Raw genomic sequence first — 22,308 nt, 5'->3', positions numbered from 1 at the left:
TATTACTTTTTATTAAGTCTAATGCACCTATTTTTAATTTCTCTCATTAAATACAAATTAATAAAATGTAATTTATAACTGTATCATTATTTTAATTCATTTATATTAATTTTGTATATAATATCTTAAAAAACATGCGCATCCGCATCTGCAGATGTTAACTTTCAAAAAGCCGCATCCGCATCTGCATCCGCGGTTTTGAAAAAATCCACATCTGCAACATCCCTAGTACAAACATCCCAATTTACTTTCCAAACTACATAAAATTCTTACTAAATTTTCTCTTAAAAAACCATCGCATGGAAAGAGTTTTATTTCAAAATTATCTTTCTATCGAGTAGAAAATGCAATCAATAAATCTTTTCACAAAATTAAGTTCTAGAAAATATTTTTGAATTTTGATTGATAGCTTGGAAACCAAACAAAATTAGTCAAATTTTGGAGACATTTGGGCTAAAAAATATGTTACTCATTAAATAACGATATGTTAGTCATTAAATAACGATAGTAAATTTTAACAATTCGCATATTGCATTTTTATTGAATGAACTAGGAAAATCTTTGGTGCAGAACCCATTATTAGATTTGGGTCTCAACCAACAAGGAAATGCAAGCAGCCCTATACTAAGCTAGCTTGCAGTTTCCCACGCATAGTTGATTGAGATCTCCTTCGACTTTCGTGCGCCACACAGAACACCAAGAGGTGTTCCTCTACTGCGATGCGGCGCATCGGATGAGACGGAGTCAAACGCTTTCCGGGCTAAAGCATGATTGTCCATGTGCACCACTTGACCTAGGCATTTGAGCGTTGGTGTTGTTGTTTGTACCTTTAGCGAAATTTATCTACACAAAGCCCTTAACTACCTTAAAGTTATAGTGAAATGTTGATGCCTTTTCCCTTATCAATGTTAATTTAACTTAGATAAGATGTCTTGCAAAAGTTCAAAAAAATCATTATCACTAGTGGCTCAAAAGTCTTTTGTTATAAGTGGTGTAACTTTCTACCTCCCTCTCCCTACCTCTTGGAATTTGAGGGGTAACTAATTTTATCAAAATGAAATTTAAGGGGTAACTAATAACATTGAACAGAATAATATTTGGTTTTGGACGACAGTATGCACAATTAAATCAATTAAGATTTCACAGCTGAATTTGATCTTAAAAAAAGATTTGGATTTAATATTCATTTAACGTCATTCTTAAATAAGAGCTCAAAACCTTTAACAATTACATACACACAATGGGCCCTACCAATAATCAAATTTAAAGCTGACTTTAATTTTAACCTTAATTCTACATATATCACAATACCAAAAATCAATTTAATAGTCAAGTTAAAGGCTAATGCTCGGTTAAAATTTATAGTTGGGAAACTCAACTATAAAATTTAACCTAGATTTAGCCTTTAACCTGACTATTAAATTGGTTTTTGGTATTTTGAAATATGTAGAATTAAGGTTAAAATTAAAGTCAGCTTTAAATTTGATTATTGGTAGGGCCCAATATTAATATAATTGAAAGACACAGTCCATGTGAATGTCTTCCCTGAGTTTTGACACTATCCATCTCAACATGCGATATCTCTTATACAAATACTGAAAGAAAATTGGCGTAGCAGATAGAATATAAACAACTGCTGAAGTTTTAGGTGTCACCAAAGTAGAAGACATCCAATATCAACTTCGAAGCAAGTTTCATAAATTTCGAACTTTCTGCTCTAATGGAAAGCTAAATATCATCAATGTGAGGCTGGGAATCGAACCCATATCACTGGCGTCATATTCCATCGCACTAACCATCGTGCCACGGGGCAAAACACAAATATTTATATTAAATTTGAGTAAACAAGTTCAATTGTTTTATCTAATACAAACTTGTATAGCGTCGTCGGTTACCAAACAAAAAATCTACGCCCACGTCAATTATTGACGGCTTGAAAAGCACTGCTTAAAAAATCATCTATTTTTTGCAGCTTTTTAAACAAAATTATTCTAACATCAAATACCTATGTTTTCTTTAATAAATGTCTCTCAAGTTAGCAGAGCAAGGTCAGCAGAACATATGTTTTGTTATTGGATCTTTTAGTGCTTATTAAGTGCTAATTAAGTGCCCCAAAATTAAATTAAGTGCTCCACTACTTTTGGAGAAAATTAATGTTCTGCTAACTTGATTTAAAGTTAGCAGAGCAATTACCCGAAAATGCCCTAAACTGCTCGTAGAAAAATCGGGTTTGGTATAATATTTAGGTGCTAATTAAGTGCTCTACGAATCCCAAAAAAAATTTCCAAAAAAAATTTTTTTTCCAAAAATAATTTTTTTTCTGTTATTTTCGAAAAAAAAATTTTTTTTTTTTTTTTCAAACTCTCTCAAATAATTAAGTGCTTAACTAATATAAGTTAAGTACCCCATTTTCCGAAGAATTTTCCGAGATTTTTCATTAAAAAAAAATATTTTAATTTTTCATACAAATTCGTGTTCTGCTAACTTGAATTTTGATTTTCTCAAAAAATAAATTTTTTTTTGACAAAATTCAAATGGAGTAATTAAGTGCTCGACTAATTTGAATTAAGTACCCCATTTTCGGAAGAATTTTCCGAGATTTTTCATTAAAAAAAAATATTTGCATTTTCCATACAAATTCGTGTTCTGCTAACTTGAATTTTGATTTTCTCAAAAAATAAATTTTTTTTTGACAAAATTCAAATGGAGTAATTAAGTGCTCGACTAATTTGAATTAAGTACCCCATTTTCCGAAGAATTTTCCGAGATTTTTCATTAAAAAAAAATATTTGCATTTTCCATACAAATTCGTGTTCTGCTAACTTGAATTTTGATTTTCTCAAAAAATAAATTTTTTTTTGACAAAATTCAAATGGAGTAATTAAGTGCTCGACTAATTTGAATTAAGTACCCCATTTTCCGAAGAATTTTCCGAGATTTTCCATTAAAAAAAAAATATTTTAATTTTTCATACAAATTCGTGTTCTGCTAACTTAAATTTTGATTTTCTCAAAAAATAAATTTTTTTTGACAAAATTCAAATGGAGTAATTAAGTGCTCGACTAATTTGAATTAAGTACCCCATTTTCCGAAGAATTTTCCGAGATTTTCCATTAAAAAAAAAATATTTTAATTTTCCATACAAATTCATGTTCTGCTAACTTGAATTTTGATTTTTTCAAAAAATTCCACTTTTTTCGACAAAATTCGAATTGAATAATTAAGTGCTCCACTAATTTGAAGTAAGTGCTCCATTTTCCGAAGAATTTTCCGAGATTAAAAAAAAAAAAAAATTGTCATTTTCCATACAAATTCGTGTTCTGCTAACTTAAATTTTGATTTTCTCAAAAAATAAATTTTTTTTTGACAAAATTCAAATGGAGTAATTAAGTGCTCGACTAATTTGAATTAAGTACCCCATTTTCCGAAGAATTTTCCGAGATTTTCCATTAAAAAAAAAATATTTTCATTTTCCATACAAATTCATGTTCTGCTAACTTGAATTTTGATTTTTTCAAAAAATTCCACTTTTTTCGACAAAATTCGAATTGAATAATTAAGTGCTCGACTAATTTGAATTAAGTGCTCCATTTTCCGAAGAATTTTCCGAGATTAAAAAAAAAAAAAAAATTGTCATTTTCCATACAAATTCGTGTTGTGCTAACTTAAATTTTGATTTTCTCAAAAAATAAATTTTTTTTTGACAAAATTCAAATGGAGTAATTAAGTGCTCGACTAATTTGAATTAAGTACCCCATTTTCCGAAGAATTTTCCGAGATTTTCCATTAAAAAAAAAATATTTTAATTTTACATACAAATTCATGTTCTGCTAACTTGAATTTTGATTTTTTCAAAAAATTCCACTTTTTTCGACAAAATTCGAATTGAATAATTAAGTGCTCCACTAATTTGAATTAAGTGCTCCATTTTCCGAGATTAAAAAAAAAAAAAAATTGTCATTTTCCATACAAATTCGTGTTCTGCTAACTTGAATTTTGATTTTCTCAAAAAATAAATTTTTTTTTGACAAAATTCAAATGAAGTAATTAAGTGCTCGACTAATTTGAATTCAAGTTAGCAGAACACGAATTTGTATGAAAAATTAAAATATTAAAATGGGGTACTTAATTCAAATTAGTCGAGCACTTAATTACTTCATTTGAATTTTGTCAAAAAAAAATTTATTTTTTGAGAAAATCAAAATTCAAGTTAGCAGAACACGAATTTGTATGGAAAATGACAATTTTTTTTTTTTTTTTTAATCTCGGAAAATTCTTCGGAAAATGGAGCACTTAATTCAAATTAGTGGAGCACTTAATTATTCAATTCGAATTTTGTCGAAAAAAGTGGAATTTTTTGAAAAAATCAAAATTCAAGTTAGCAGAACATGAATTTGTATGGAAAATGAAAATATTTTTTTTTAATGGAAAATCTCGGAAAATTCTTCGGAAAATGGGGTACTTAATTCAAATTAGTCGAGCACTTAATTACTCCATTTGAATTTTGTCAAAAAAAAATTTATTTTTTGAGAAAATCAAAATTCAAGTTAGCAGAACACGAATTTGTATGAAAAATTAAAATATTTTTTTTTTAATGGAAAATCTCGGAAAATTCTTCGGAAAATGGGGTACTTAATTCAAATTAGTCGAGCACTTAATTACTCCATTTGAATTTTGTCAAAAAAAAATTTATTTTTTGAGAAAATCAAAATTTAAGTTAGCAGAACACGAATTTGTATGGAAAATGACAATTTTTTTTTTTTTAATCTCGGAAAATTCTTCGGAAAATGGAGCACTTAATTTAAATTAGTCGAGCACTTAATTATTCAATTCGAATTTTGTCGAAAAAAGTGGAATTTTTTGAAAAAATCAAAATTCAAGTTAGCAGAACATGAATTTGTATGGAAAATGAAAATATTTTTTTTTAATGGAAAATCTCGGAAAATTCTTCGGAAAATGGGGTACTTAATTCAAATTAGTCGAGCACTTAATTACTCCATTTGAATTTTGTCAAAAAAAAATTTATTTTTTGAGAAAATCAAAATTTAAGTTAGCACAACACGAATTTGTATGGAAAATGACAATTTTTTTTTTTTTTTAATCTCGGAAAATTCTTCGGAAAATGGAGCACTTAATTCAAATTAGTGGAGCACTTAATTATTCAATTCGAATTTTGTCGAAAAAAGTGGAATTTTTTGAAAAAATCAAAATTCAAGTTAGCAGAACATGAATTTGTATGGAAAATGAAAATATTTTTTTTTAATGGAAAATCTCGGAAAATTCTTCGGAAAATGGGGTACTTAATTCAAATTAGTCGAGCACTTGATTACTCCATTTGAATTTTGTCAAAAAAAAATTTATTTTTTGAGAAAATCAAAATTTAAGTTAGCAGAACACGAATTTGTATGGAAAATGACAATTTTTTTTTTTTAATCTCGGAAAATTCTTCGGAAAATGGAGCACTTAATTCAAATTAGTGGAGCACTTAATTATTCAATTCGAATTTTGTCGAAAAAAGTGGAATTTTTTGAAAAAATCAAAATTCAAGTTAGCAGAACATGAATTTGTATGGAAAATGAAAATATTTTTTTTTTAATGGAAAATCTCGGAAAATTCTTCGGAAAATGGGGTACTTAATTCAAATTAGTCGAGCACTTAATTACTCCATTTGAATTTTGTCAAAAAAAAATTTATTTTTTGAGAAAATCAAAATTCAAGTTAGCAGAACACGAATTTGTATGAAAAATTAAAATATTTTTTTTTTAATGGAAAATCTCGGAAAATTCTTCGGAAAATGGGGTACTTAATTCAAATTAGTCGAGCACTTAATTACTCCATTTGAATTTTGTCAAAAAAAATTTATTTTTTGAGAAAATCAAAATTTAAGTTAGCAGAACACGAATTTGTATGGAAAATGACAATTTTTTTTTTTTTAATCTCGGAAAATTCTTCGGAAAATGGAGCACTTAATTCAAATTAGTCGAGCACTTAATTATTCAATTCGAATTTTGTCGAAAAAAGTGGAATTTTTTGAAAAAATCAAAATTCAAGTTAGCAGAACATGAATTTGTATGGAAAATGAAAATATTTTTTTTTAATGGAAAATCTCGGAAAATTCTTCGGAAAATGGGGTACTTAATTCAAATTAGTCGAGCACTTGATTACTCCATTTGAATTTTGTCAAAAAAAAATTTATTTTTTGAGAAAATCAAAATTTAAGTTAGCACAACACGAATTTGTATGGAAAATGACAATTTTTTTTTTTTTTTAATCTCGGAAAATTCTTCGGAAAATGGAGCACTTAATTCAAATTAGTGGAGCACTTAATTATTCAATTCGAATTTTGTCGAAAAAAGTGGAATTTTTTGAAAAAATCAAAATTCAAGTTAGCAGAACATGAATTTGTATGGAAAATTAAAATATTTTTTTTTTAATGGAAAATCTCGGAAAATTCTTCGGAAAATGGGGTACTTAATTCAAATTAGTCGAGCACTTAATTACTCCATTTGAATTTTGTCAAAAAAAAATTTATTTTTTGACAAAATCAAAATTCAAGTTAGCAGAACACGAATTTGTATGAAAAATTAAAATATTTTTTTTTTAATGGAAAATCTCGGAAAATTCTTCGGAAAATGGGGTACTTAATTCAAATTAGTCGAGCACTTAATTACTCCATTTGAATTTTGTCAAAAAAAAATTTATTTTTTGAGAAAATCAAAATTCAAGTTAGCAGAACACGAATTTGTATGAAAAATTAAAATATTTTTTTTTTAATGGAAAATCTCGGAAAATTCTTCGGAAAATGGGGTACTTAATTCAAATTAGTCGAGCACTTAATTACTCCATTTGAATTTTGTCAAAAAAAAATTTATTTTTTGAGAAAATCAAAATTTAAGTTAGCAGAACACGAATTTGTATGGAAAATGACAATTTTTTTTTTTTTAATCTCGGAAAATTCTTCGGAAAATGGAGCACTTAATTCAAATTAGTCGAGCACTTAATTATTCAATTCGAATTTTGTCGAAAAAAGTGGAATTTTTTGAAAAAATCAAAATTCAAGTTAGCAGAACATGAATTTGTATGGAAAATGAAAATATTTTTTTTTAATGGAAAATCTCGGAAAATTCTTCGGAAAATGGGGTACTTAATTCAAATTAGTCGAGCACTTGATTACTCCATTTGAATTTTGTCAAAAAAAAATTTATTTTTTGAGAAAATCAAAATTTAAGTTAGCAGAACACGAATTTGTATGGAAAATGACAATTTTTTTTTTTTTTTAATCTCGGAAAATTCTTCGGAAAATGGAGCACTTAATTCAAATTAGTGGAGCACTTAATTATTCAATTCGAATTTTGTCGAAAAAAGTGGAATTTTTTGAAAAAATCAAAATTCAAGTTAGCAGAACATGAATTTGTATGGAAAATGAAAATATTTTTTTTTAATGGAAAATCTCGGAAAATTCTTCGGAAAATGGGGTACTTAATTCAAATTAGTCGAGCACTTAATTACTCCATTTGAATTTTGTCAAAAAAAAATTTATTTTTTGAGAAAATCAAAATTCAAGTTAGCAGAACACGAATTTGTATGAAAAATTAAAATATTTTTTTTTTAATGGAAAATCTCGGAAAATTCTTCGGAAAATGGGGTACTTAATTCAAATTAGTCGAGCACTTAATTACTCCATTTGAATTTTGTCAAAAAAAAATTTATTTTTTGAGAAAATCAAAATTTAAGTTAGCAGAACACGAATTTGTATGGAAAATGACAATTTTTTTTTTTTTAATCTCGGAAAATTCTTCGGAAAATGGAGCACTTAATTCAAATTAGTCGAGCACTTAATTATTCAATTCGAATTTTGTCGAAAAAAGTGGAATTTTTTGAAAAAATCAAAATTCAAGTTAGCAGAACATGAATTTGTATGGAAAATGAAAATATTTTTTTTTAATGGAAAATCTCGGAAAATTCTTCGGAAAATGGGGTACTTAATTCAAATTAGTCGAGCACTTGATTACTCCATTTGAATTTTGTCAAAAAAAAATTTATTTTTTGAGAAAATCAAAATTCAAGTTAGCAGAACACGAATTTGTATGGAAAATGACAATTTTTTTTTTTTAATCTCGGAAAATTCTTCGGAAAATGGAGCACTTAATTCAAATTAGTCGAGCACTTAATTATTCAATTCGAATTTTGTCGAAAAAAGTGGAATTTTTTGAGAAAATCAAAATTTAAGTTAGCAGAACACGAATTTGTATGGAAAATGAAAATATTTTTTTTTTAATGGAAAATCTCGGAAAATTCTTCGGAAAATGGGGTACTTAATTCAAATTAGTCGAGCACTTAATTACTCCATTTGAATTTTGTCAAAAAAAAATTTATTTTTTGAGAAAATCAAAATTCAAGTTAGCAGAACACGAATTTGTATGGAAAATGACAATTTTTTTTTTTTTTAATCTCGGAAAATTCTTCGGAAAATGGAGCACTTAATTCAAATTAGTCGAGCACTTAATTATTCAATTCGAATTTTGTCGAAAAAAGTGGAATTTTTTGAGAAAATCAAAATTTAAGTTAGCAGAACACGAATTTGTATGGAAAATGAAAATATTTTTTTTTTAATGGAAAATCTCGGAAAATTCTTCGGAAAATGGGGTACTTAATTCAAATTAGTCGAGCACTTAATTACTCCATTTGAATTTTGTCAAAAAAAAATTTATTTTTTGAGAAAATCAAAATTCAAGTTAGCAGAACACGAATTTGTATGGAAAATGACAATTTTTTTTTTTTTTAATCTCGGAAAATTCTTCGGAAAATGGAGCACTTAATTCAAATTAGTCGAGCACTTAATTATTCAATTCGAATTTTGTCGAAAAAAGTGGAATTTTTTGAGAAAATCAAAATTTAAGTTAGCAGAACACGAATTTGTATGGAAAATGAAAATATTTTTTTTTTAATGGAAAATCTCGGAAAATTCTTTGGAAAATGGGGTACTTAATTCAAATTAGTCGAGCACTTAATTACTCCATTTGAATTTTGTCAAAAAAAAATTTATTTTTTGAGAAAATCAAAATTCAAGTTAGCAGAACACGAATTTGTATGGAAAATGCAAATATTTTTTTTTAATGAAAAATCTCGGAAAATTCTTCCGAAAATGGGGTACTTAATTCAAATTAGTCGAGCACTTAATTACTCCATTTGAATTTTGTCAAAAAAAAATTTATTTTTTGAGAAAATCAAAATTCAAGTTAGCAGAACACGAATTTGTATGGAAAATGCAAATATTTTTTTTTAATGAAAAATCTCGGAAAATTCTTCGGAAAATGGGGTACTTAATTCAAATTAGTCGAGCACTTAATTACTCCATTTGAATTTTGTCAAAAAAAAATTTATTTTTTGAGAAAATCAAAATTCAAGTTAGCAGAACACGAATTTGTATGGAAAATGAAAATATTTTTTTTTTAATGGAAAATCTCGGAAAATTCTTCGGAAAATGGGGTACTTAATTCAAATTAGTCGAGCACTTAATTACTCCATTTGAATTTTGTCAAAAAAAAATTTATTTTTTGAGAAAATCAAAATTCAAGTTAGCAGAACACGAATTTGTATGGAAAATGCAAATATTTTTTTTTAATGAAAAATCTCGGAAAATTCTTCCGAAAATGGGGTACTTAATTCAAATTAGTCGAGCACTTAATTACTCCATTTGAATTTTGTCAAAAAAAAATTTATTTTTTGAGAAAATCAAAATTCAAGTTAGCAGAACACGAATTTGTATGGAAAATGAAAATATTTTTTTTTAATGGAAAATCTCGGAAAATTCTTCGGAAAATGGGGTACTTAATTCAAATTAGTCGAGCACTTGATTACTCCATTTGAATTTTGTCAAAAAAAAATTTATTTTTTGAGAAAATCAAAATTCAAGTTAGCAGAACACGAATTTGTATGGAAAATGACAATTTTTTTTTTTTAATCTCGGAAAATTCTTCGGAAAATGGAGCACTTAATTCAAATTAGTCGAGCACTTAATTATTCAATTCGAATTTTGTCGAAAAAAGTGGAATTTTTTGAGAAAATCAAAATTTAAGTTAGCAGAACACGAATTTGTATGGAAAATGAAAATATTTTTTTTTTAATGGAAAATCTCGGAAAATTCTTCGGAAAATGGGGTACTTAATTCAAATTAGTCGAGCACTTAATTACTCCATTTGAATTTTGTCAAAAAAAAATTTATTTTTTGAGAAAATCAAAATTCAAGTTAGCAGAACACGAATTTGTATGGAAAATGACAATTTTTTTTTTTTTTAATCTCGGAAAATTCTTCGGAAAATGGAGCACTTAATTCAAATTAGTCGAGCACTTAATTATTCAATTCGAATTTTGTCGAAAAAAGTGGAATTTTTTGAGAAAATCAAAATTTAAGTTAGCAGAACACGAATTTGTATGGAAAATGAAAATATTTTTTTTTTAATGGAAAATCTCGGAAAATTCTTCGGAAAATGGGGTACTTAATTCAAATTAGTCGAGCACTTAATTACTCCATTTGAATTTTGTCAAAAAAAAATTTATTTTTTGAGAAAATCAAAATTCAAGTTAGCAGAACACGAATTTGTATGAAAAATGCAAATATTTTTTTTTAATGAAAAATCTCGGAAAATTCTTCCGAAAATGGGGTACTTAATTCAAATTAGTCGAGCACTTAATTACTCCATTTGAATTTTGTCAAAAAAAAATTTATTTTTTGAGAAAATCAAAATTCAAGTTAGCAGAACACGAATTTGTATGAAAAATTAAAATATTTTTTTCGGAAAATGGGGTACTTAACTTATATTAGTTAAGCACTTAATTATTTGAGAGAGTTTGAAAAAAAAAAAAAAAAAAATTTTTTTTTCGAAAATAACAGAAAAAAAATTATTTTTGGAAAAAAAATTTTTTTTGGAAATTTTTTTTGGGATTCGTAGAGCACTTAATTAGCACCTAAATATTATACCAAACCCGATTTTTCTACGAGCAGTTTAGGGCATTTTCGGGTAATTGCTCTGCTAACTTTAAATCAAGTTAGCAGAACATTAATTTTCTCCAAAAGTAGTGGAGCACTTAATTTAATTTTGGGGCACTTAATTAGCACTTAATAAGCACTAAAAGATCCAATAACAAAACATATGTTCTGCTGACCTTGCTCTGCTAACTTGAGAGACATCTTTAATAACGCTTAAAAGAAATTAAACAAATCAGCAATCGCGATCACAGTAAACGGTATTCTTTTCTTGAAATTCATACAGATTATTTATTTCAATGTAATTGATATTCGTGATCAAACATGGAAACTAACAAATTAATATTTAACATTTCTTTTGCTACGTACAGCAAAAACAAAATGAAAAAAAAAAAATAAAATAAAATTCCTTCATAAAACATGCAATAGTGTCAATGCCACTTGAAAATAATTTGCGACTTTTCCGTGATAACGCGTCTGTTTGAACGTGAACAAATTAATTCAATACGTAAGCAGTGTTTGGTCTACCTACCTACCTACCTTGCTCTACCGTTTTTCTTCATGTGTTTCAATGTATAGTCCAGGACGTATGGCATATTTAAATTATATGTTTGAATGTCTGGAAATTTTGAAATTTGGGTAATATGGTGAAGTGAATTTAGAATGAATAAAAATATTAAATATAGGTTTTTGTCAATTTGAACGACTCAGGAATTTTTGTGTTTCTGATTTAATTGAAAGAGTTTAGCTTTGAACTTTTACCAAACTAGCTATAATTTAAAATTTTCATGGTTCATGCATTGTGTTGTTTAGTGTACTTCCCGGATTATTATAATATAAAGGTTTAAATTTTAATTGTTTTTATGCGAAAGTTTAAGTAAGTAGGCTAAAACGCAGTTTAGGCGGGAACAACCAACGACTTATTATTGTTTCTATCGTAAAAAAACACTGTTGTTTTAACTAATTATTTTTAGAAATCTTGTGTGTAAATATATAAACAATAAAACTGAAGGCGTCAGACTGACGATTATAAATCTTTAAAATATTTTGATGCTGATAACATAAGGCATCTCTTTTGAATGAACGCGGGGCTTGAATTTTATTTCTAAGAGAGCAACAAGACTCCTCTTGTGAAGGCAATGGTCAAGCCACGACGCACAGTGCGGCGACTAGTGGAAAAAATCAAAAAAAAGAATTTGCCAAAAATGTGAAGCAAGTTTGCCAAATTCAAGGTAATAAGTCTGAATGAATAAATCGACAGTTAATTTATGATAAAGTTCAATTTTCTGTTGTCAGAGATCCTCAGAAGATCAATAAAAAAAAAACAAACAATTAGAGTAAGATTTGTAGTTACCGGTTAAAAGACCATTTACTGAAGAAAAAAGGAACATATGATATTTTTTTTGCTAGGTTCACATTCAGGAGAGAAAATATAATTATTCTAACTGCATTTTTTTTTTCTACATGTAAATTTAAATTTTTTTGAGAGTCCAAATCAAAGCTTCTTTGTTCGTGGTAAGTACTAACTTTGATAAGCCATATATTTTGAGAGGGGTCAGATGGGAAAAAAGTGTTTTTATTTAAAGAAAGAAAACAATTACATATATCTTTAAAAAAAAAGTAAGTTTTGTCTGCAGAAACTTGCGCTTTCTCTTGCAACAAGTGTTTGTTTACGAGTATTTTTTACATAATGTGTTCAGCTAGGGAGCTTTTTGATGTTTGTTTTTCCAACCCAACAGCCCGATTGCGTGGTGTTTTGCAGTTAATGAAGTCAAAACTAAATATGCAATCAAATTTAGAGCCTGAAAATCAAGAAATCTTAGCAAAACACTTGTTTTTTTATTTTTTTCCCGAATTCCCATACATACAAGTTCCTGGATCGAATCATGTATACAAAAGTAGGCGTGGCAGGGGGCGAATAGGGTCGACACTATTTTGTATTTTTGAACTCGCCTAGATAATCAAATTTCTTCAATTTTATTCAAATTGTGCAAGCCGTTTTTTAGATATAAATATGCACACTCAGAAGTGGGCGTGGCAGGGGGCGTGGAAAGGGCGTGGCAGGTTGATTTTTATCCAACATCTCCATACAATCAACGCACTGTGCGACGTTCCAATTCTCGAAACGAAACTATGACAAAAATTCAATATATTGCTATAGAGACTGATACAAGTAGCTTTAATTTTTTTTAGAATCTTGTTTCTACTCTTCCTACCTTCAAGTATTATTTTAAGTAAAAACAAACTTAACAAGAAAAAGCCCTTCGTTGGAATTACGATAAAACCATATGGTACCGTTAATTTTGGTACTGGTGAATTTCCCAAAACTTATAACAAGGAAATTAAACGAAATTCGCGTTAAGAAGGTTGTCATAATATATCGTTATTTTCTAGAGTTCTAGTTTTTACGAATTTTAAAGTCAAGAAATATCCTCTTTTTTATACCGAACTCAAATTTCATTCTTTTCGTTTTATCAATTTCGTTCAGAATGTATTAAATAGAATTAATAACTATTATATTGTGTTCTAAGTTCTCAGTTTTAATAACTTTTTGTTTTGTTTATTTTCAGAATCCAACAATTTGCTTACGCAACAATAAAGCAACTCACTGTAAACAGTTAAATTAAATCCAGTGCAATTAAATCAGCATTTTTAAGTGTTTTGTGACAAATTGTGTTGCAATACTTTTGTGTATAAATATCTAATTTGTTTAAGGTTCAAAAAAAAACAGGAAAAAATAAAATCAATTACAAAGAATTGCATAAATTTAAATGCAAAGCAAATTAAGAAAAAAATATAATATAAAATAAGAAAAGTGTTAAAGTTAAGTTGATGAAAAAGATAACACAAAAAGAAAATAAATATAAATTAATTTTGTTAAAAATAACATAAAATGTATCGGCATCGTAGTTTCGTGTGTTTATTTCTTAATGTAAAAGATTTGAAAAGAACTTTGGTTCAGTCGAGTTTGTTAAGTATTTTTTTGTGAATAACGAGTACAATTCATTTTTCCGAACAAACTAGTTCTTTTCTTCCTATAAGTAACGGTTTTGTGTAAAATTCTGTGAAAATACTAAAATTCTGTAAAACGTTTCGTTAATGGTCATTCAAATACAACAAAAAATAAAATTAAAATAAATGCAGGCCTTCTGTCTTTTCGTTTAACTTAAAAAGGTTTGTTTAGAATAAAATAGAAAGAAAAACAAAAAAAGTGAAAATAATATCACTTGAAAAAATAAAATAATTGTTAACTAATTTACAAAAAAAAAAATAATACATATTTGTAATAGTTATACATTTCTAATTCTAATCTAAAAGTTATTTAATACTTTATGAGAAAAGTATTAAATAATCAACTTCAGTGCTAAATAAAAAAATAAAACATAAATTAAAGTGAACAATTTAATTAATTATTAAAATACTCAATTAAACTAATAATATATATTAAAAGATTTATAACAAATCTTTATATTCAATAAAATAACTTTTCGTGTTCAAGGAGAAAATAACAAAGAACAGATTTTAAATGTATCGACTCGATGATACTAGCGGTGCCGCTATGGATAAAACAAAGCAAAAATGTAAGTTAAAATAAAATATAATAAATCAAATATTGATTATAAATATGTATTAACAAATTTTTCAAATGGCTATTTTACCTATTTTAAGGCCGTGTGTGAATTGCGTTAAATAGTTAACCCCTTGTAAAATTTTTGACACTATTGAGGTTAATAAAAAAAATTTCAGCTGTATGGATTATTGCTTAAAATTTGTTCTGCCTTTTTTTGTGCCATGATACTCCTTTTCAATAAAAAAAAAAAACAAAACAAAACCATCTTCAAAAAAAATTTAACCAGGTCCCAGAGCCCAATAAATTTTTAACAGCGGAAAATTTTGTATTGACCTCAATAGTGTCAAAAATTTTACACGGTGTTAACTATTTATCGCAATTAACACACGGCCTAAGTTTGAAGTTTTAAAAATAACCTACCTTGGCACATTTTCGTCTTTTTTTTTCAACTTTTAAAATGTCGAAATTGAACATTTACAAATGAAGGTTTCAGGGGAAAAACAGCACAAGTCCATTCCAACTCATTCCGAAAAAACCCAATTTAAAATTTTGTTCTCCATTAAACTAAGTATACTAAAAGTACAAAGTGCTCAACAAACACTACAAGACTTCATCATTATTTTATTTTCGACTAAAAGTGGACATGTGCCGATTTTTTTCTGGATCCTTTAAATATCATTGGTTTGAATAAATCTTCGTGATTTTTTTTTATTTTCGACTAAAAGTGGACATATTCCGATTTCCTTTAAATATCATTGGTTTTAATAACTCTTCGTGATTTTTTCTTGAACTTCTGAAAAGAATAATATTAAAATGTGTGTCGGGCTTTATAACATAAGAAAACGTCTGCTTATGAGCCCCTCAGTTAAATCTAGGGATCCAGAGTACTTTTAAAGCTATAAAGGTCAGTATAAGACCGATGCGATGATTGAAATTGATTCTTCAGAAGAACTTTTATGTGAAAGAAAAGTACAAGTTAAGAGTCTTCACAGTTGCATACTTTGGATGCAAAAATTGATCAAATAATATAATTTTAATAATAAAATATTTTTAATGATAAACAGTAAAAATAGAAATTAACATTTTGATTGCGACTTTCTAAAAAAAACAAAAATTATGTCTGGTTTCAAGTGTTATTGTGTTTTCCTAAAAATTAAATAAACTCAATGCCCATTACAATTCTAGTTTAATATACTCGTCTCTTAGCTCATCAAATCGAAACAATAATTTATTGGTTAACTTTACCTTTAAATTTTAACGCTTACCTGGGAAAATTGGCAACAAGGTTTTCGCGAATAACTTTAAAACGTTAAAATGCCTTAAATATAAACTTTGAATTTTTCTTAATCATTTTATTTATACTGACCCCGCAGACGTTGTCCTCTCCTATCCTGTAATTCTTATGAAATGGTATTCAGTCTAATAGAAGAAAACTTGTTTTTTTTCATTTTCGACTAGTAAACTAGGAACTTGGACGTTAGATTGCTTCTACAATATGATGATTAAAAATGCCTTTATTCTTTCGGGAACTCTATTTTTACCTGAATGAATTGTTGTTCCGTGCTTGTAATAATTCAGCCACTCACCACCAAGCTTTTCCACCAGTTGGTATAAGGTTTTCTGCAGCTTTCACCTGAGAATTCATCTCCGGAAAATTACCAATCCTGTTTGTTCTTTAATTTTTCTTACTTAGGAAGGACATGTACAGAATAATAAAATTTAATTAGTTTTTAGCGTAACATGTTTGTGAAAATTTTCATCGGTCATAATCATGTGGCCACCTGCTGTAGTACATTTAATTCTTCAAGGATTACGAACACAAATCTGACTGTCAAAGTGGGTAGAGGACAAAAAAATTCTATCAGAATTCCAGGCTGGTTTCAGGAAAAGTTATTCGACGATAGACCATATTTTTGAACATTGAACATTGCTGATCTACATAAAAGGAGACAGAAGAAACTATACGCGTTCTTTATAGACTTTCGTGCAGCATTTGACTCAGTCGATCGTGAAGCTCTTTTTTACAAGCTCTGTGTGACAGGAGTGTCGAGCAAAGTTATAAGAGTCCTAAGAGCTATGTGCGACAACAACTTAGCCTACGTTTGGGACGGTGAGTCAATATCCGAGGAGTTTGCAACAGTAACTGGTCTTAAGCAAGGATGTATACTTAGTGCCCTGCTATTTATAATTTTCATCAACGATATTACTGATGAAGTGAGAGGTGGAATCGTTGTGGAAAGATTGACTGTTCCAGCCCTTATGAATGCAGATGACATCGTGCTGTTCTCCGAAACAATAGATGGCATGCAGCTCATGATAAATAGGCTTGGGGTATATTGCAATCGATGGAACCTTGAAGTTAATCTGCAAAAAACGAAGATGATGATTTTCAGAGGTGGGGGTGGCAGATATTCCAGAAACGAAAAATGGAAGTATAATGGCCAGACGGTTGATATTGTGCGCGAGTACAAATGCCTAGGAGTTTTGGTAACCTCGAACCTAAACATGAAAAAACATCTGGAGGGAAAATTGGCGGAGGCCAAGCGAACAATCTCCTCGTTATGGGAAAGATGCATCAGGAACAGGTACGTTGAGCACAGTTCTAAACAAAAGTTGTTCCGCTCCACAGCGCTGTTAATCCTGCTTTACGGGGCGCAAGTTTGGGGGCATTCCTCCTTTGAATCTGTGGAAAAATTAGTAAGATATTTCGATTACCAAAAAATACACCAAATTACATGATTTACCTAGAAACAGGTACACCACCTTTGGTAGTGGATACCCTGGCCATACACTTTAACTATATTGTAAAGGTAATAGAAATTGAAGAAAATCGGATACCAAGGAAAGTTTTAAAAGCAGCCATCCAAAAAAAAGGAACAATGTACGAAGAATGGACTAGTCTTGCCACAACATGTGGAACTAACTTGAATATAACTTCAGGAGAGCAACCGTCAAGGCTAAAGATAAAGTTTAATGAGATCCTGGAGCAGTTCGGAACCATACTGTTCGAGAGATATGCATCGAACTCTATGTTTAGATTCTACTATAGTCGTCTGAGCTACAACCTGGAACAGAACTCGTACCTTCTAAATAGGAACTCATTAAACAAAATAAACATAATTTTTAAAGCGAGAGGTGAATTGCTCAACCTAAATTTTGCACCACACCGACCAGATCTGCCTTTGCTGTATAGTCTATGTAACATGAAAGCGCGTGAAGATACTTTTCATTTTATTGCGATATGCCCAGTGCTAACCCTTTCGAACCCAAGCTATGAAAATCAATATATCACAACTAAGAAATATGAATAGCTAAAAATTATTTTCCAAAATAATAAATAGCAAAACTAATGTGTTATTCTCATCTTACATGTAAGTTATATGCACTGCCTATGACCACCAAAAAAAGTGGGAGAACTGAGAAAATAACTTTTTATGAAACGATAGTGTATGCTACTTCTTCTAAGCAATAAAACAAAACACTTTCTGCATTAACATTTTTCATATCTTTTTTTCAAATCATGACCATTTATAAAAAAAAAATTTTTTGCAAAAAAAAAAAATGTGAATTTCAGTCCCTTTTTCGATAAAAAAAATTAAAGGTATGATATTTGACTAACTTTTTGTAATAATCCAGTAACTAGGCATTATTTTCTTTCAATTAAGCCATGGAAACCTAAAAAATTGTATAATTTAATATTTTTTACGAATTTTTAAAAAAAATGTTACATGAGAGTAACGCTGGGTCCGAAAGGGCTAGTTGAATTTCGGTTGAGATACTTCAGCAAACGCAGCATAGAAGAAAGAGAAATGCTCAGCATACTCAACGGCGACCAAGGATGGGATGGACTCTACAACTATATTGTTACTGCACTACGTTATAGAAAAGCTATTCTTGAAGAAGATTTTTAGTTTTATAAAATGTAAACAAAAAATTTAACAATTTCTGTATTCCAATGAATGTAATTATATTTCAAAATGTCAGTCTGGTAGACGGCCATATCAATTAGGCCTAAGAAATTAATATTACAAATTGTTATTATTCTAAGAAATAAAGAAGTCATTTAAACTAAACTAACTAAACTAACCAACACAAATCAAAAGTTGGTCAGTTATGTGAAAAATGTAATTTTGTCCCTACCTAAAAAAAAATGGCTCTAAAGTTTTTGATAAAAAACGTGTATTTTCGTACACAAGCTTCTAATTTTCAAATAATATTTTTTGAACCGTTGCCTTTCCCGTAAAATAATTTTTTCTTAGTTTGAAAAACAATTGTTAACACTTTTTTACGTGCAGCCGAGTTGTTTATTTTATTGAAAGGTAATTAAACTATCTTTCATTTGACACCACAAAATAGGTTCACTTGGTATCAGCTTCATTGCTGATTGTCTTTATGAGCTTGTTCTTCTTTGAGACAAAAATGCAATTCGGCGGAAACCTAATTTACAGTAGTGCTGAACTTATTAAGGACGATGCTGGAAAAAATTGTTTCCAAGTAATTAGTAATTATTTGATATTGATCTTAGTCCTGTTTTTACCAGAGTAAGATGATCCAAGCTTTTCGGTTTTTCCGAAAATAATTTTTTTCCACGCCTTCCTACCATCTAACTAAAATAGAATTTAACATACTGGGTGAACCAATTTAAATGTTCTTAAATGTACATTATGTATGAATTCGACACATTATTGGTTAAGTTTCATCTTGATAAAATTTTCTTAAGATCAAAACAAGCTTGGCTTCTTTGTTAAAACATGCCTTAAATCAAGACAACTGTCTTATTGTACTTCCATCATCTCACTCACTACAAAAATATAGGTCGTTGATGATTAAAAAATACAAAAAAATAATACTAATAACTCTGGAATCCGCAAATAGAGATAATAATAAAACGCTGACGTTGTGCCGCAGACAGTATCCCAATTTGTAATGTATACCTACCTATTTATATTTAAAATAAAAACTTGAAAAATCACGTGAATCGTTTTCTCTGACAGTATTGCTGCAATTTGTTATTAATTAAAATTGTGTGAGGCATTCATTAATAAGTATCTACAAAGAAACCTAGTAGCAGCTTATTCTATATGTAAAACAAAGACAAATATTCAAACATCATCCATACACGCACGTTTATTTCTGGGGCCTAAAGGTGAATTATTAAGTGTGTGACATCCCAATTTTTCAAAACATACTGCATCACAGACGGCCAGGCCAGACAAACATCAACCAGAGTTCGCGACCGCCAAGCCAGCATGCCATAAGAGCACCAGTTTTTACCCACTTCTTTGTTTTGATTTTATAACGCGCGTTGCGTTTGATTTGTTCGCTGATGTGCGTTGCTTTATAATTTTGCCGACAACCTCTTTTTATTGCCTCTGCTATCCTCTTTGCTCTATCATAATCATACAAAACACACATACACGCACACACACACACATGTTACACACCACTTTCCAGTTTATAATCGGTCGTCTTGCCTCAACTCGACTCAGCAGTGTGAATGTGGTGATTGAACACTCTGGTCGTCTGCGATAGATGCATTGGCCTATGCTGACAGCCTGTGCAATGATTAAGTAGGCAACACCGCTTCGTGCGTCTTCCTCTACTTTGCTACCACCACCACCCATCAGCTATCTGGAATTATAAATAGCTCCTCTCATATCAGGGAGAGAAGCCCAGAGCAGCAACAGACTATAGGCGCTTAAAAAGGTGCCGTCACCTCCAACGCGCCAACTATATGAGATGTGGGAGCACGGTCGGTCTCTGTACATTCAGTGCATCAGCTTCGGGTTCGGCATCGCCCGCCCGTGAGTTTAAAAATAAACCGGTATTCGCTTAAATTACATCATCGATGACATGAATATGAAGTTGTACCTGGGATGTTTATAGCCGAAGCAGTCACTTCGTGAACAAGTAGCTTGTGTGTGGGCGAAAGAGAAAAGTAGAAATAGCGATTAAATGTTTTGGTGTTTGGCGAATTGACTGTTGTCGCAGCCGCCAAACACAAACGCAATAAATAGGAAAACAGCGGACGCTATGAAGTGGACTGTCGCTGTGTGAAAAGTCAGAGCAAGCAGTGTTATCTATTGATGTGGAAAAGTTGTTTTAGAAAAAGGTTTTCTTTGATTTTTTTTTCTTCTTCCATTTATTTTAAACCCAACCCCTAATTGACTGTTCATTTTTAATCTTGAACATTCTTTAATTTTGAAAAAAAAAACAGCCCTAGATACAAATATTAAGACGTCATAGTCAGATACCAACCTGATAAGAAAGATTGATAGTAATACAAACAAAATACTTAAATTACTCATTTTAGTTTTGGACTCATTTTAGTGACGGAGCTGATGGTAGAATTTTTATTGTTATTAGCTTTTCTGAAAATAAAATAAAAAAACAAGATATTTATTTTAGGTCTTTATGTCCTATGTGTAGAAAATTGTAAGTCCTTTTAATTCTTGAAAACTTATTAAACCTATTATGTATCTATATTACAAAACTGTGCAATATTACTTCTGGACTTTTTTTTTAACTATTTACAGATGAATGAAATCCAGAGTTTTTAAAGCAAAAAGAATTTTGGATTTACACAATTTTTAAATACAAAATTTTTATTTAATAGAATTTTGAATGCAAAGAAATTTTCAAAATAGAGAATGTTTTAAATGCAGAAATTTTAGAACTGAATTCTGACATTTACAGAATTATGATTAAAACCTCTTCAACTATCCACCAGCTCCCTAACTTTTTTTTTTAAGTGTTACAAGGTTAGCATGTTGGCGCGCCACCCGGCAACATCAAATAAATGTGGTGAATGTGAAAAAAATCATATGATGACAAATCATGACTGGAGAAAAAATGCGCAGACAATTTCCTGCATAACAAATTATGTATACCTATCTTTGTTTTTTTTTTTTTACGAAAATATGTATGTACCTAGGTATTTTATTTTTACCAATAAATTGTTGGATTTTCCTATGTAATGTAAAATTAAATTTTCTTTAGTATCTACCTACTTATAGTTTAATTTTTTTTATTTGCTCTCATATGTATACTCATTAGAGTGTCCGCAAGAAATCGATTTTCGAAATTTGGTCGGGGGAACCCCATAAAATGTTCCGCCTTTGCAGATTTTTAGATAGCCAAAATTTAAGCTCGATTGGATAAGTCTAAATGGTGCCGACACTCGCTCAAAGTATCAAAAATCTCTGTTTTTTCACTGTTTTTCGAAGAAAATTAGCTCTAGCTCCCAAACAGATGGGGTTATTTTTATATATTAAATGAAAGGTAGTGTTATTACACATAATTCAGATTCAAAATTTGTTTAGTTTTACAAAAAAAAAAAAATATTGTCACAATTTAAATTTTCAGTACCTACCTCAAAAAGAGCTGAAGTGCAAACTCGATTTAAAATGAAACTTTTTTTACTGTTTTATTTAAAAAAAAAATCGAAACATTTAACAGATTTCTAAAAAACAAAATACTTAACATCGCACAGTGTGGCCAATCACGAATCTAGCTATACAAAATTAATAACTCGCGTTAAATCGACTTTTTTTCTAAACAGTTTTAAACAAATGAATGTGAATAGATAAAATTCTATAAAAAAGAAAGATTTTTTAAAAAGAAATCTATAACTTCTGCAAAAAGTGGGTCAAAATAGTGATGAAGAAAATGAATTTTTATAGTATTTGAATTTATGTTTCCGTAAACATATTCTATGATTGGATATACTTAATTATTAAAAAAAAAACGC

General features: G+C 29.0%; 1 protein-coding gene across 3 annotated transcripts in view; it reads left to right on the top strand.

Annotated features, from left to right (window-relative positions):
• LOC129911700 (serine/threonine-protein kinase minibrain) overlaps window positions 1–22,308 on the top strand; it is a 122,990-nt gene that overhangs the window by 8,742 nt on the left and 91,940 nt on the right. For 2 of the 3 annotated variants that reach the window (XM_055989572.1, XM_055989573.1), the window contains exon 2: window positions 13,558–14,568. In XM_055989572.1, coding sequence (XP_055845547.1) covers window positions 14,514–14,568 — 55 coding nt within the window. In that variant the 5' untranslated portion in view covers window positions 13,558–14,513. Of the gene's footprint in view, window positions 1–11,963; window positions 12,220–13,557; window positions 14,569–22,308 lie in introns of those variants that run through there. The other variant, XM_055989574.1, reaches the window with a different exon arrangement.

The sequence above is a fragment of the Episyrphus balteatus genome, chromosome 2, assembly GCF_945859705.1.
Source record: "Episyrphus balteatus chromosome 2, idEpiBalt1.1, whole genome shotgun sequence".
Lineage (NCBI taxonomy): Eukaryota > Metazoa > Arthropoda > Insecta > Diptera > Syrphidae > Episyrphus > Episyrphus balteatus.
This window is presented reverse-complemented; position numbering and strand designations above follow the sequence as displayed.